General features: G+C 45.7%; 1 protein-coding gene across 1 annotated transcript; it reads left to right on the top strand.

The window, feature by feature from the left end:
• Positions 1-4474: 4474 nt before the first annotated feature.
• LOC308306473 (isoleucine--tRNA ligase, cytoplasmic-like) lies at positions 4475-8278 on the top strand (the record flags this gene model as incomplete). The annotated part of the gene is made up of 1 exon (XM_080751488.1): positions 4475-8278. One exon carries the CDS (start codon positions 4475-4477, stop codon positions 8276-8278), a length of 3804 nt encoding a protein of 1267 aa, XP_080607614.1.
• Between the last annotated feature and the right edge of the window lie 8056 nt (positions 8279-16334).

The following is a 16334-nucleotide window of genomic DNA, read 5'->3' as shown; positions in this document are numbered from 1 at the left end:
CCAGATGATGCCCTTTTAGGGTACCCCTCATGCCCATATATGGAGATCCCCAGGCTTTACTAATTAACATAAGTTTTATGCCCATATATGGAGATCATTGTCCCAATGTCATCAGATATATGGGCATAAATGGACACAGGCAAACTAGATGTGTATCCAGATGTGTGATGTAAGTGTTTTATTCCAAATGTGGCACCCCACAGACATATTTCCAGAAACAAAATCCCTTTCATGCCCATATATGGAGATTTCTGATGTCATCAATCCCAGGCCCTGTAAAAAACATGGTTGCTATGGTAAACAGTTGGTTGCTAGGGTAAACAGTTGGTTGCTAGGGTAAGAAAACATGGTTGCTAGGGTAAACAGTTGGTTGCTAGGGTAAAAAAACATGGTTGCTGTGGTAAAAAGTTGGTTGCTAGGGTAAACAGTTGGTTGCTAAGGTAAAAAACATGGTTGCTATGGTAAACAGTTGGTTAGTAGGGTAAACCTTCAATGATTTTGACATCTTGTTACTAATCTGTCGGTAGATAATGCCGGTCTTATATAAGGGTCATTTGTGTACGGTGTGATGTCATACTGATGTCAGCAGTGTGACAGGAGATAAGCGACCAACGGTCGCTTATCTCCCGATTAGGGAGTCTTACTGGTGTATTCTGTAACACAGCAGCACATAATCCTTTAAAACAAACGTATAGCTATCTAACATGATGAGCTCCTTAAAATCGTCTGGTGGCTCCGCCCCCTGGCCCCCTCTCCCCCCACACTGCTGCAAACAGACTGACAGTGACAGACACACAGGCTTCGTTATATTTGGAAGTTTAAAAAAGGCAAATAAACAACTTAAAGTAAAGTAGGCTAACATTACACCTCATGAAAGTTGCGGTTGAGGTGCCAGGTGTTGTGACATGACTTAAGGCCTCTCCATACTTCGACCGAAATGTTCGTTGAGTTGTGTTTTCCGACGTGCAAATTTCCGAACTCTCGTTCGGTCCAATGCTTTTCAGAAGTCCAGAGGGATATACTTTTATGGTAGAAAAGGACCTTTTGACCGAAAACGGCGGTTTCGGTCAAAGTATGGACAGGCCTTTACACTCTTACAGTGACAGCAGGTGAAACACTGAGGTTAATTATCATCGTTTTTTTCCAAGTTGTTTATTCTTGAGGTGAGTTAACGTTTACACGCTAGAGATGAAACTTGCATTATTGTAGGCCTACTCGCTAAAACAAAAACAAAGTCAGGATATGAAGCACTGTGGTGTGCTGTGAAGTGAAATGTTGTTGTATTGAGCTGTAATACTGATGCAACTAGCCTAGAATGAATTACATTTCACATTGTAGCCTCGCTACGCTCTGGACCAGAGCAATGACGCAGCAACATGCAGGCCTTTTAAAGCACTTGTGTGTGTGTGTGTGTGTGTGTGTGTGTGTGTGTGTGTGTGTGTGTGTGTACATGCGTGAATATGCAGACTTGAAACTGAAATTAACAGACCATTAAGGTGCTTGAAGGTGATGTGTGCGTGGGTTCTACTGTAAATACACATTGTTGAGTTGGAGGGCCGGGTCACAGCCCCAAATATGATTATGAAACCTCATACTATCCCTTTAACTGTTTGCCAATGATTGCTTAACTGAAAGTGACACATTTAAAAATGCCACCAGATAGTGAGGACAACGTAAATCAATATGTATATTATTTGCGACCGTAGGTCGCAGTTAAGTATGAGAACCGTCACATCTTGTCTTATCTCCATATATGGGCATAAACGTCATACTTTCACATAACGAGTAACTGAGTAAGCATGTCTTTGTTCTACAGTACACATTGGTCTATTGGTTGGTTCCCTTGTCACTGTGACATCACAGGTGATATCATGTAAAGATGTGAAGATCCCCTATATGTCGACATATATCACTGGCCAGATGACCAAGCCATGGCCCATATCTGTGTGGCTGGTTCAGATAGGGATCTCCATGTATGGGCATAACATTATATTGTATGCATATGGTTACATAATCTATCTATAAATGCGACAAATCTCTGTCTGCGTGTGTGTCTGTATGTAATCCGCGTATCTCGAGAACCGTTGGTCCCACCGGCTTCAAATTCGGCACGCGCGTTCCCCGCCGCGGCGCGGAGTGCAGTGAGGGGTCAAACTAGGGGTTTTTAATTATTCTGAATCCATTGCAAGCATTTGTTTTGCATGAAAAACATTCCTTGGGCAAGAAATGGCCCCTCAAAATGATGGTTTAGTGATGAATCATCAATTTTCACAGTTTTTTGGGGTCCGTTTTTAGCCCAAGGAATGTATTTCATGCAAAACAAATGCTTGCAATGGATTCAGAATAATTAAAAACCCCTAGTTTGACCCCTCACATCCCACTTAAAGCAGATTTTTTTGGGAGTCATTTTTCCGTTACAGTGTAGTGTAAGTAGAGTAAGTGAAGGTAAGTAGGTCGTTTTCAAAACTTTGCCCCGGTGGGATTCCTTGGGACTTTTTTTCCCTCACTAAGGACATAATGAGGATACAGAATCAGTTGAGTTTGCTACTATTGCAATTTGTTTTAGGTTTTTTCATATAATGACTGGACTATATACAGTATGGGCATTCCCAGATGATGCCCTGTTAGGGTACCCCCTTATGCCCATACATGGAGATCCCCAGGCATCAAACCCAGGCCCTAACTTGCCAAGGCCCTGCTTGGCTTTACTAATTAACATACGTGTTATGCCAATATATGGAGATCCCTGTCCCAATGTCATCAATATTAACTTCTTGCCTGCTGGTCGACTTTCAGAACGACTTCCTCACTAGGAGACTCTCTGCCGAGCGACTTTAAAGTCGATCGGCAATTTTTACGCAATTTATTGGATATTTTTGGATGAATAAATGGTTTTGCCTACCTTGTACGATGGTTTCGAGTGACCATGTAAAGTAAGGATTGGTTCGTGACGTCACCGCTAGCTCAGGCCTCCTCTGTGTAAAATCGCCTATGCTAGCCGTTGGTTTCAATACACACTACAATACATAACGGCGCGTCATTGCGTCGGATTTTGACCCGGTTTGAAGTGTCTGTGGCGTGGATACATGTCCCAGCCGATGGGCCATCATAATATTTACACCATCAAGCACGCGCGTGGCGCACACGGACCCACGCTAATGGTTAGCCCTAGCCCAATGTTAACGGACGCAGTAGGCCAACTATGGCCACGTGATCACTACATCCTTGAAAAGCATAGATATATGTTGAAAGGCTTATCGTTGGCGCGCTCTAGTGGTATATTAAATCCAACACAGCCTCTAGCCATTCAAAGCCACGTAATGTTGATCTGAAATTAATGATATTCCTGGCAGTATTAGCGCACATCTATATTTTAAGTTCGCAGGGAATGGGTATACTAAGGACATATCTGGGAATGCCCATATTTGGTAATGCCCATATATGGGCATGTTTTGACATAACATTGTTGACTATCATGCAGGGGTCTCCATATATGGGTAACTGGTCCGATATACATCACTGGCCAGATGGCCAAGAATTGGCGCGCTTACTATATATCTAACTGTCTATAAATTAGGCAAATCTCCGCCCGCCCGTCCGTCCGCCCGTCCGCCCGTCCGTCCGTCCGTCCGTCCGTCTGTCTGTTCGCTCTTACATCATCCAATAGGAAAACCCCTGAAAAAACACATGGTGATGTCATCCAATGGAAAAAGCCTTTAAATAACACAGAGTGACGTGGGGGGGGCTAATGGGTTCAGTTTGGGCGATTCCCCAGGGCGGCACTTTGCGGGGGCGTCATGCGACGCCGAGCCGACAAGTACGACTATGAGAAAAAAAGTGCTGGCCTGCTACTAGGCTGCTAGAGTGCCGCCCTGCAAACATAAGATCAACTCCACTCCGCCCTCCCTCCTCCCCAGGAGGAGCAGCACTTGCTGCTCAGCTGTGATGTCATTACGTTTCCACACGCGCTGGGGTTGAAATTGTAAATAGAATGTCGAGAAAACACCTGTTAAAAGAAAGCATGGAGTTCTTCAATACTATGGACCTAGCTAGATATTATAGCAGCTACTTGTAAGTTGTAGCCCTGAAACATCACGTGGGGGCTCTGCTGGTGCATTTCATTGTAATGCAGTCATCGTTCGGTCTCATAGATCCAAAGTTTGAGAGTTAGATTAGATTGGATTAGATAACTTACGACCAGTGTCAATAAATAAAATGATGATGACGATGATGATGATGATGATGATGATGATGATGATGAGCAAACATGTGGCTCTTAAAGTGGAACAGCACTTCTAGAATCCATATGATGATGTGAACATGAACCGGTGTCTCCTAAAACAACACTCTGACATGTGATGTCATCTAATCAGTGATGTCATCAACATGTCTAGATAATAATGATGTAATGCATCATCACACGCCCATTATAAATGATTAAAACTGCTCTGTCTGGCGACACAACACGTATGCCATGGTGGAGCCAGTCCCTGAATCCATCAACTTTCCCTCTGAAGAAGAGAAGATCCTCCAGTTCTGGAAGGACAAGAACTGCTTCCAGGAATGCCTCAAACAGTCCAAAAACAGGCCCAAATACACGTTCTACGATGGTCCTCCCTTTGCCACAGGTCTTCCCCACTATGGGCACATCCTGGCTGGCACCATAAAGGACATTGTCACCCGCTTTGCCCACCAGAGTGGCTTTCATGTGGACCGACGCTTTGGCTGGGACTGTCACGGTTTGCCTGTGGAATATGAGATTGACAAAACCTTGGACATCAAAGGGCCTGCTGACGTGGCCAAGATGGGCATTGCTGAATACAACAAGCAGTGCAGAAGCATTGTCATGAAATACTCCAACGAGTGGGAGATCTCAGTGGGAAGAATGGGCAGATGGATTGATTTTAAGAATGACTACAAAACACTCTACCCCTGGTTCATGGAGACTGTCTGGTGGGTATTTAAGCAGCTCTATGACAAGGGTCTGGTGTACAGGGGCAACAAGGTCATGCCTTATTCCACTGCCTGCAACACCCCACTCTCAAACTTTGAATCCAACCAGAACTACAAGGATGTTCAGGACCCGTCAGTGATTGTCAGCTTCCCACTGCTGGAGGACGAAGGTGTATCTCTGATTGCCTGGACGACCACACCCTGGACGTTGCCTAGCAACCTGGCCCTCTGTGTCAACCCAGAGCTGCAGTATGTCAAGGTCAAAGACAACACAACAGGTCACACCTACATTATGATGGAGGCCAGGCTTGGAGCTCTGTTTAAGGCTGAGAGCGAGTACACCATCCTGGAGAAATTTCCAGGCAAGGTGTTAAAAGGAAAGAAATACAAGCCTCTCTTCCAGTACTTTTCCAAGTGTGGAGAGAAAGGTGCATTCCACATAGTGACGGATAAGTACGTCAAGGAGGAGGAGGGTACTGGAGTGGTTCATCAGGCACCGTACTTTGGAGCTGATGATCACAAAATCTGCATGGAGTACGGCATCATCCAGAGAGACCAGGACCCTGTCTGTCCCGTGGACGCCTCAGGCCGCTTCACTCCAGAGGTTACAGACTTTGTGGGACAGTATGTCAAAGATGCAGACAAAAACATCATCAAGTGGCTGAAGGAGAATGGCCGTCTGGTCAAAACCAGCTCTTACAAGCATAGCTACCCATTCTGCTGGAGGTCTGACACCCCTTTGATCTACAAAGCCGTCTCGAGCTGGTTTGTCAGAGTGGAGCACATGGTGAAGAAACTACTGGAGAACAATGGAAAATGCTATTGGGTTCCAGATTCTGTTGGCGAGAAGAAATTTGGGAACTGGCTGAGGGACGCACGTGATTGGGCGGTTTCCAGGAACCGCTACTGGGGCACGCCCATCCCACTTTGGGTCAGCGATGACTTTGAGGAGGTGGTGTGTATAGGATCAATGGGAGAACTGGAGGAGCTGACGGGAGTCAAAGTAACTGATTTACATCGGGAGAGCATTGACCACCTGACTATCCCATCGCGGTGTGGTAAGGGCGAGCTGCGTAGGGTAACGGAGGTGTTCGACTGCTGGTTTGAAAGCGGCAGCATGCCTTACGCCCAGGCTCACTACCCTTTTGAAAACAAGAAGGAGTTTGAGGACACTTTCCCTGCTGACTTCATTGCTGAGGGCATTGACCAGACCAGAGGATGGTTCTATACCCTGTTGGTACTGTCCACGGCTCTGTTTGGGAAGCCGCCATTCAAGAATGTCATCGTCAATGGACTGGTGCTGGCGAGCGATGGACAGAAAATGAGCAAGCGCAAGAAGAACTATCCAGATCCAGGACTGATAATGAAGAGCTATGGAGCAGATGCTCTCAGACTGTATCTGATCAACTCTCCAGTAGTCAAAGCAGAGAACCTACGTTTTAAGGAGGATGGCGTGCGTGACGTGCTGAGGGACGTGTTCCTGCCCTGGTACAACGCCTATCGCTTCCTGGTGCAGAATGTGCTTCGGTTGGACAAGGAGGAACACATCCAGTTCCTGTACAATGAGAACATAGCAAAGCAGAGTGATAACATCATGGATAAATGGATCCAGTCCTTCACACAGTCTCTCATCCAGTTCTTCAAGTCGGAGATGAAAGCATACCGTCTGTACACTGTGGTGCCGCGGCTCGTGAAGTTTGTGGACATGCTCACCAACTGGTACGTGAGGACCAACCGTCGCCGTCTCAAGGGAGAGAGTGGTGCTGCGGACTGCCTGTGGGCGCTGGAGACCCTCTTCAGTGTTCTCTTCTCCATGTGCAGGCTGATGGCTCCCTTCACTCCATTCATCACAGAGATGATCTACCAGAACCTGGTTCACCTCATCGACCCATCCTCTGTGGAGAAGGACAGCAGCAGCATCCACTACCTCATGCTGCCCCAAGTCAGGGAGAATTTGATAGACAAGCGCATCGAGAGGGCCGTCTCCCAGATGCAGTCGGTGATCGAGCTGGGCAGAGTGATCCGAGACAGGAAAACGCTACCTGTAAAGTACCCTCTGAAGGAGGTGGTTGTGATCCACCAGGACCCTGAAGCTCTCAAAGACATCCAGTCTCTGGAGAAATACATCCTGGAGGAGCTGAATGTGCGCCAGCTGACTCTATCGACTGACAAGGACAAGTATGGCATCCGTCTGAGGGCAGAGCCTGACCACATGGTGCTGGGCAAGAGGCTGAAGGGGGCCTTCAAAGATGTCACTTCCTCCATCAAGGAGCTGACCAATGAACAGCTGGAGGCCTTCCAGAAGACAGGCTCCATCATGGTGGGTGGTCATGAGCTCCATGAGGAGGATCTGAGGCTCATGTACACCTTTGACCAGAGCTCTGGCATAGCCACGCAGTACGAGGCACACTCAGATGCACAGGCCTTGGTGCTGTTGGATGTATCCCCAGACCAGTCCATGTTGGATGAAGGGGTGGCAAGAGAGGTCATCAACCGCATCCAGAAGCTCCGAAAGAAAGGACACTTGGTGCCTTCAGATGAAATAACGGTGTACTACCGCTGCCTGCCAGCAGGGGAGTACCTGGACTCTGTGATCCAGACTCACACAGAGTTCATCCTGGCCACCACCAAAGCTCCTCTGCAGCCCTACCCGGTCCCCTCCAACGCCAGCCTCATCGTGGAGGAGAAGACTGAACTGAAGGGCTCAGATTTGGAGCTGACCATACTGAAGGGGTCTTCAGCTCCCAAAATCAATCTGAATGGACCAGCGTGCTCCTATGTCAATCTCAGGGTCAAAGTCGCCAACAAGGAGCAAGAGGGGGTGGTCCTTTTGGAGAACCCAGTTGGGGACAACAGACTGGACATGAGCAAGCTTCAGGAGGTGTGCAGCAGTGTGTTTGGAACCAGCAAGACCCAGCTCTCCTTCTTCAGCGGCAAGACTGACTTGAAGAACGCATCAGACCTTCAGGCTCTCAGTGGTACAACTCTGTCAGTGACATCACCAGGATCCTCCCCTAGCCCCGCCCCCGCTACAGACGGCCTGCTCTGTCCCTATATCAACCTGATGCTCTGCAACGCACAGCCAGCCGAGTGCCTGACTGGAGAGGTCGCCACCCTCCTCCTGGAGAACCCAGTGGGTCACAACGGGCTGAACCACGCAGGCCTGCTGGCAGAGACTGCCAAGGTGTTTGGGCTCCGGAACAGACGACTCAAACTCTACCTGAATCAGGACCTTACTCAGGAGCTACCAGCTGATTCCACCGTGAAGTATCTGGACACCAAAACTATTTATGTGAGAGCTCTCCCCACCACCGCTGAGGCATAAACCTATATTTCGCCACTAGGGGGGGGGGGGGCGAGAAGAACCTCTGGGCCAAAACTATGATATCCCTGGCCAGGAAGTTGTTTCAGGCTCAGAATCTGAGCTGGGACAATACCGGATGTAGAGCCCTGTGCAAACATTCAGAATATAAACCAAACAACAACACTAGAACAATCTGCATCCCATGTTTCGAGGGTGAATCCTACCAGACTAATTAATACATACCATCCCCCAGAGACAAAAGACTTTACCTACGGTATACTGTTGAGGCATTTCTTTGTTCTTGGGGGAAAAAAAAAATCTGACATCAGGTTACAGCCGTTTATTTACTGTCTTCATTCATATTACATACCTTTTACAATATTTGCTATCTGATAGAGGAAGTTGCAAGTACTGTCGGTCAGGCCACGTTACACGTCATTTGCAGAGTTATTTTGTCAGAGACTAAAGTTTGTTTTAATTAGTGGAATCAAAACATTAAACTGTCCCAAGAATTGTGTTGAGAAAAAAAAAATAGCACATCTCCAAGCTCCATCCAATAAGCGTATTGGTCGGCAATCTTTGATGCAACGCAGTATAAACTAGACTGCACTCTGTCGAGTTGCCAACTTGTTCCTTGTGCACTCGTAGCCATGTATGGCCGGCTTGTATATAAAGATCTAACTATAAATTGATGTCATCCAATGGGAAAACCCTTGAAAAAAAACATAGATTGATGCATGCGCGCAGGGGGTAGGGGGGGACGGGGGGGATTAACACCTCCACTTTTTTTGGGTGGGGGGGATATCCCCTCCAGTGTTCAGGTCCAAGAAAAAGCCGCAAATATGATCGATTATACTGTACACACTGAGTAGTTCTCATTTCAAGGCGTATTACTGCCCTCTAGAGGCATTGGCGGCCTTAACTATGTTTCATTGGTTTCAATTGAAACGGGCCTCGGCCGTCAGGGGGGCCTCCGACTGCCCGTCAGTCTAAGTCCAAATGATGGTCAATGCAAATGATCGTCCATCGAAAACCCCCTCTCACATTTGGGCCCCCTTTAACATGCTAGTTCTGCCTATGTCCTGTTGCCAGGGGGGACTCCGACTGCCGGTAAATCTCAGTCCAAATAAATGACGCTCAATGCGAATGACCCTCCATCGGAAGCCCCCCTCAATGGGCCCCCCTCTATCACGCTGTCGCTGTGCCTGTGACGCTGCAGTGCACACCAATCGGCTTGACTTTGTAATACGAGCTAGGCGCGCGGTTTAGTTGTTGGCTGGACTATCAAAACAAGTTGTTATTAGTTAGAATACATCACAGAGCCTTTCAAACGAGAGGGCACTTGTGAGTAAAGTTGGCAAGATTGTTGAACCACTAATTAACAACAATGCACGCTCATTTTAAGATGGCAACAACAAACATGGACGTAACACTGGTCTGTCTGTCGCATCCTATGGTCGTATCCAGTCAGATGAAACACGGTGTTAATCATGTCATGTGGACAGCTGGACACGTTAAAACGTTACCTTGAATGGAATGTATATCTGAGGACGTGAGGAGCAATTATGTTGTCAACTTCCCCAAAAGGCTGTCCTGTCCTATTAAACCAGACGCTGGGACAGCATCCACTGCTTGTATCCACAATATAACTTGTGAGTATCCTAATTTATTACTTAACATGTCACGCCAATGCGCAAATGGTAATGTGGGTAGTGGGTACAGTAATTAATGTACAGTATTTGTGCAAGTTGGCCCTACAATTGTGGATAGCCTATGCATTATGTTCAAACAGTTCAATCCAAAACATAATGCTTATGGTTGTGTTAGGCTGCTTTTATACGGACCTGGTTGTCATTAATGCATACAGATATCTATGAAAGGTCTTTTTATTAGATGTCTGGTAGATTTTAATCGTGCCATGTCACGCTGACCGGCAGTTTAAAATACTAGTGTGATCTCTGGTAATACAGTATATTTTTAGGGGAAAATGATTTATGAAACTTTATGACCAGGCGAATTCTGACAACAACAACAAAAAAAAAAAAGACAGCAGCCGACATGTGTCTTTGGTTTGACACTTGTCAACATGCACAGAACATAGTGATTTAATTTTCATGGTTTATGACCAGGCAAATTCAGACGACAACAACAACAACAAAAAGAAGGCAGCAGCTGGAGGGCAGCCAGTACAGGCTTTGGAGGAGGTGAGGAGAACAGGAGTTGGCCTGTTACTCCTTCAATAAAAAGATCTAATATAGACTTAATGAATTCATGTGTATTTCATTTTAAAAATGCCTTGAAATCTGCGTAAAACAACTGTGTAATTCAGCTCAAGTGGAGGGGATATGTCCCCCCCTCCTCGGGGCAAAAGTGGGGGGGATATCACCAAAAGTGTGCGGGATACCCCAAAATTTTTCGCGCGCGCTATGCGCGCGCACATACCTCCCAGATATGTCCCCTTCACTTTTAAAATGCCTCCTGCGCCCCTGGATTGATGTCACTCATCGCCATCAACAGCCAATGAGGGACCAGCAATCTTGGTGACGTCACTATCAACAAGTGTGCCCTGATATCAATTAAAAGGCCTGCTCTGCTGGCAACATAATATCTTACTATAAAACGGGAGAAGCGCGCAAAAACGTCTTGTGTCAATAACGTATAAAATTAAATAAAAGTCCATATATGGGTATTCCCAGATGATGTCCTGTTAGGGGAACCATACTAACAAAATCCATATATGGCCAACACAGATGACCAAGACAGATGGCGACCTCGCCCTAAAGGACGAGGTCGCGTTTCGCCCTTAGGCGTCTCACTGGTATATATATATTATATATACATGTTTACTATACTATCAGATAAAGAATAACTGGGCACTTCAGGAGAGACTTCTCAAACAAAATACCGGTGCACATACTCGACTGGTCTGCACGTAATTAGTGACTTTATTCCATCAATTCCATCGTCTCCTAAGTATTTTTTTTTTCTTTTCGCGTTACTCCTCCCCCAGTTTTGGTGGCACGTACTTATGGGCAATAGGCCTATGTCAAATCGACCGGCTTCATCCAGACACGCATGCGTGCTATTTTGCTAAGAGATACGTAGCAATATATTATAGTTTAATTTATATAAATGTTTAGTGAATTAATTTTCTCCATTGACTTGAATTAAAAAAAATTACTGAGATGGCTGACATCATAGATGTCTGACATCATAGACCACACAAGACTGACACAGTATGTCCATAAATGGGCTTTCCAAGATATGGGCTTAACACTTCGCCAGCCGAAATAGAATGGCTAGTTGGTAGATTAGCCGTGAAATTTCTATTATTATATTATGATCTGAACCGCATTCATTTTACAAGACCTTCAGCGCTATATCACGTGGTCTTCATCCCCCATAACAATCAGGCGATCCCCGTTGTATTCTCACCACAGTCCCCAGCGGAATTCCTCCATCTGCATTGGCTTAGAGTGTCGGTTTCGGCCGACGCATCGTCTCCCCGTGCGTTTCGCGTGCGCGATCCGTTCACGTAAATGTCTGCTCAAATAATCCAAGTATGACTCTAGAGTGGATATGAACATTTTCGCTAGCTTAGCCCCCAGCACTCCAGCTATGCAAGTACTAACGTCTAAACAGAAAATGGACGGCAGCTGGGAACATATTACAGGGAAAGGACCTGACGTCACTTCTGCTTCATGTCAGACGAGCCATGCTATCGATGGACGAGCGGTGACTAGGGAAGGTTAGACGATCGCCGATTTTCTGATAAAAATCACTTATTTCGTTTTTAATGACAAAGTACGGTAAAAGACGGTGCGGCTGAGACATCCTTGCTCAGATGTCCGGTATAACACGGTTTTAATATTAAGTGGCTCCCCGTGGCTTGGAAAGGGTTAATATTGATGACATCAGGGATCTCCATATATGGCCATTCATTTATTAGTGAATTAATTTTCCCATTGACTTGAAAAAATGAATGTCATGGGAATGGGGAAAATTCAAACGATAAGACAAAATTCATTTGCGGAATTCGCGGCACGGCAACCACATCTTCCTAGTTTATTATTTAGCAGGAGGGACTGGCGTTTTGACTCGCGTCCTCTTCAAACTGGAGAGGTCGCCACCCTCCTCCTGGAGAACCCAGTGGGTCACAACGGGCTGAACCACGCAGGCCTGCTGGCAGAGACTGCCAAGGTGTTTGGGCTCCGGAACAGACGACTCAAACTCTACCTGAATCAGGACCTTACTCAGGAGCTACCAGCTGATTCCACCGTGAAGTATCTGGACACCAAAACTATTTATGTGAGAGCTCTCCCCACCACCGCTGAGGCATAAACCTATATTTCGCCACTAGGGGGGGGGGCGAGAAGAACCTCTGGGCCAAAACTATGATATCCCTGGCCAGGAAGTTGTTTCAGGCTCAGAATCTGAGCTGGGACAATACCGGATGTAGAGCCCTGTGCAAACATACAGAATATAAACCAAACAACAACACTAGAACAATCTGCATCCCATGTTTCGAGGGTGAATCCTACCAGACTAATTAATACATACCATCCCCCAGAGACAAAAGACTTTACCTACGGTATACTGTTGAGGCATTTCTTTGTTCTTGGGGGAAAAAAAAAATCTGACATCAGGTTACAGCCGTTTATTTACTGTCTTCATTCATATTACATACCTTTTACAATATTTGCTATCTGATAGAGGAAGTTGCAAGTACTGTCGGTCAGGCCACGTTACACGTCATTTGCAGAGTTATTTTGTCAGAGACTAAAGTTTGTTTTAATTAGTGGAATCAAAACATTAAACTGTCCCAAGAATTGTGTTGAGAAAAAAAAAATAGCACATCTCCAAGCTCCATCCAATAAGCGTATTGGTCGGCAATCTTTGATGCAACGCAGTATAAACTAGACTGCACTCTGTCGAGTTGCCAACTTGTTCCTTGTGCACTCGTAGCCATGTATGGCCGGCTTGTATATAAAGATCTAACTATAAATTGATGTCATCCAATGGGAAAACCCTTGAAAAAAAACATAGATTGATGCATGCGCGCAGGGGGTAGGGGGGGACGGGGGGGATTAACACCTCCACTTTTTTTGGGTGGGGGGGATATCCCCTCCAGTGTTCAGGTCCAAGAAAAAGCCGCAAATATGATCGATTATACTGTACACACTGAGTAGTTCTCATTTCAAGGCGTATTACTGCCCTCTAGAGGCATTGGCGGCCTTAACTATGTTTCATTGGTTTCAATTGAAACGGGCCTCGGCCGTCAGGGGGGCCTCCGACTGCCCGTCAGTCTAAGTCCAAATGATGGTCAATGCAAATGATCGTCCATCGAAAACCCCCTCTCACATTTGGGCCCCCTTTAACATGCTAGTTCTGCCTATGTCCTGTTGCCAGGGGGGACTCCGACTGCCGGTAAATCTCAGTCCAAATAAATGACGCTCAATGCGAATGACCCTCCATCGGAAGCCCCCCTCAATGGGCCCCCCTCTATCACGCTGTCGCTGTGCCTGTGACGCTGCAGTGCACACCAATCGGCTTGACTTTGTAATACGAGCTAGGCGCGCGGTTTAGTTGTTGGCTGGACTATCAAAACAAGTTGTTATTAGTTAGAATACATCACAGAGCCTTTCAAACGAGAGGGCACTTGTGAGTAAAGTTGGCAAGATTGTTGAACCACTAATTAACAACAATGCACGCTCATTTTAAGATGGCAACAACAAACATGGACGTAACACTGGTCTGTCTGTCGCATCCTATGGTCGTATCCAGTCAGATGAAACACGGTGTTAATCATGTCATGTGGACAGCTGGACACGTTAAAACGTTACCTTGAATGGAATATATATCTGAGGACGTGAGGAGCAATTATGTTGTCAACTTCCCCAAAAGGCTGTCCTGTCCTATTAAACCAGACGCTGGGACAGCATCCACTGCTTGTATCCACAATATAACTTGTGAGTATCCTAATTTATTACTTAACATGTCACGCCAATGCGCAAATGGTAATGTGGGTAGTGGGTACAGTAATTAATGTACAGTATTTGTGCAAGTTGGCCCTACAATTGTGGATAGCCTATGCATTATGTTCAAACAGTTCAATCCAAAACATAATGCTTATGGTTGTGTTAGGCTGCTTTTATACGGACCTGGTTGTCATTAATGCATACAGATATCTATGAAAGGTCTTTTTATTAGATGTCTGGTAGATTTTAATCGTGCCATGTCACGCTGACCGGCAGTTTAAAATACTAGTGTGATCTCTGGTAATACAGTATATTTTTAGGGGAAAATGATTTATGAAACTTTATGACCAGGCGAATTCTGACAACAACAACAACAAAAAAAAAAGACAGCAGCCGACATGTGTCTTTGGTTTGACACTTGTCAACATGCACAGAACATAGTGATTTAATTTTCATGGTTTATGACCAGGCAAATTCAGACGACAACAACAACAACAAAAAGAAGGCAGCAGCTGGAGGGCAGCCAGTACAGGCTTTGGAGGAGGTGAGGAGAACAGGAGTTGGCCTGTTACTCCTTCAATAAAAAGATCTAATATAGACTTAATGAATTCATGTGTATTTCATTTTAAAAATGCCTTGAAATCTGCGTAAAACAACTGTGTAATTCAGCTCAAGTGGAGGGGATATGTCCCCCCCTCCTCGGGGCAAAAGTGGGGGGGATATCACCAAAAGTGTGGGGGATACCCCAAAATTTTTCGCGCGCGCTATGCGCGCGCACATACCTCCCAGATATGTCCCCTTCACTTTTAAAATGCCTCCTGCGCCCCTGGATTGATGTCACTCATCGCCATCAACAGCCAATGAGGGACCAGCAATCTTGGTGACGTCACTATCAACAAGTGTGCCCTGATATCAATTAAAAGGCCTGCTCTGCTGGCAACATAATATCTTACTATAAAACGGGAGAAGCGCGCAAAAACGTCTTGTGTCAATAACGTATAAAATTAAATAAAAGTCCATATATGGGTATTCCCAGATGATGTCCTGTTAGGGGAACCATACTAACAAAATCCATATATGGCCAACACAGATGACCAAGACAGATGGCGACCTCGCCCTAAAGGACGAGGTCGCGTTTCGCCCTTAGGCGTCTCACTGGTATATATATATTATATATACATGTTTACTATACTATCAGATAAAGAATAACTGGGCACTTCAGGAGAGACTTCTCAAACAAAATACCGGTGCACATACTCGACTGGTCTGCACGTAATTAGTGACTTTATTCCATCAATTCCATCGTCTCCTAAGTATTTTTTTTTTCTTTTCGCGTTACTCCTCCCCCAGTTTTGGTGGCACGTACTTATGGGCAATAGGCCTATGTCAAATCGACCGGCTTCATCCAGACACGCATGCGTGCTATTTTGCTAAGAGATACGTAGCAATATATTATAGTTTAATTTATATAAATGTTTAGTGAATTAATTTTCTCCATTGACTTGAATTAAAAAAAATTACTGAGATGGCTGACATCATAGATGTCTGACATCATAGACCACACAAGACTGACACAGTATGTCCATAAATGGGCTTTCCAAGATATGGGCTTAACACTTCGCCAGCCGAAATAGAATGGCTAGTTGGTAGATTAGCCGTGAAATTTCTATTATTATATTATGATCTGAACCGCATTCATTTTACAAGACCTTCAGCGCTATATCACGTGGTCTTCATCCCCCATAACAATCAGGCGATCCCCGTTGTATTCTCACCACAGTCCCCAGCGGAATTCCTCCATCTGCATTGGCTTAGAGTGTCGGTTTCGGCCGACGCATCGTCTCCCCGTGCGTTTCGCGTGCGCGATCCGTTCACGTAAATGTCTGCTCAAATAATCCAAGTATGACTCTAGAGTGGATATGAACATTTTCGCTAGCTTAGCCCCCAGCACTCCAGCTATGCAAGTACTAACGTCTAAACAGAAAATGGACGGCAGCTGGGAACATATTACAGGGAAAGGACCTGACGTCACTTCTGCTTCATGTCAGACGAGCCATGCTATCGATGGACGAGCGGTGACTAGGGAAGGTTAGACGATC

The sequence above is a fragment of the Nannobrachium achirus genome (assembly GCF_963921795.1).
Source record: "Nannobrachium achirus genome assembly, chromosome: 21".
NCBI classification, from domain to species: Eukaryota; Metazoa; Chordata; class Actinopteri; order Myctophiformes; family Myctophidae; genus Nannobrachium; species Nannobrachium achirus.
The sequence above is the reverse complement of the archived record's forward strand: the minus strand, read 5'-3'. Positions and strand labels throughout refer to the sequence as shown.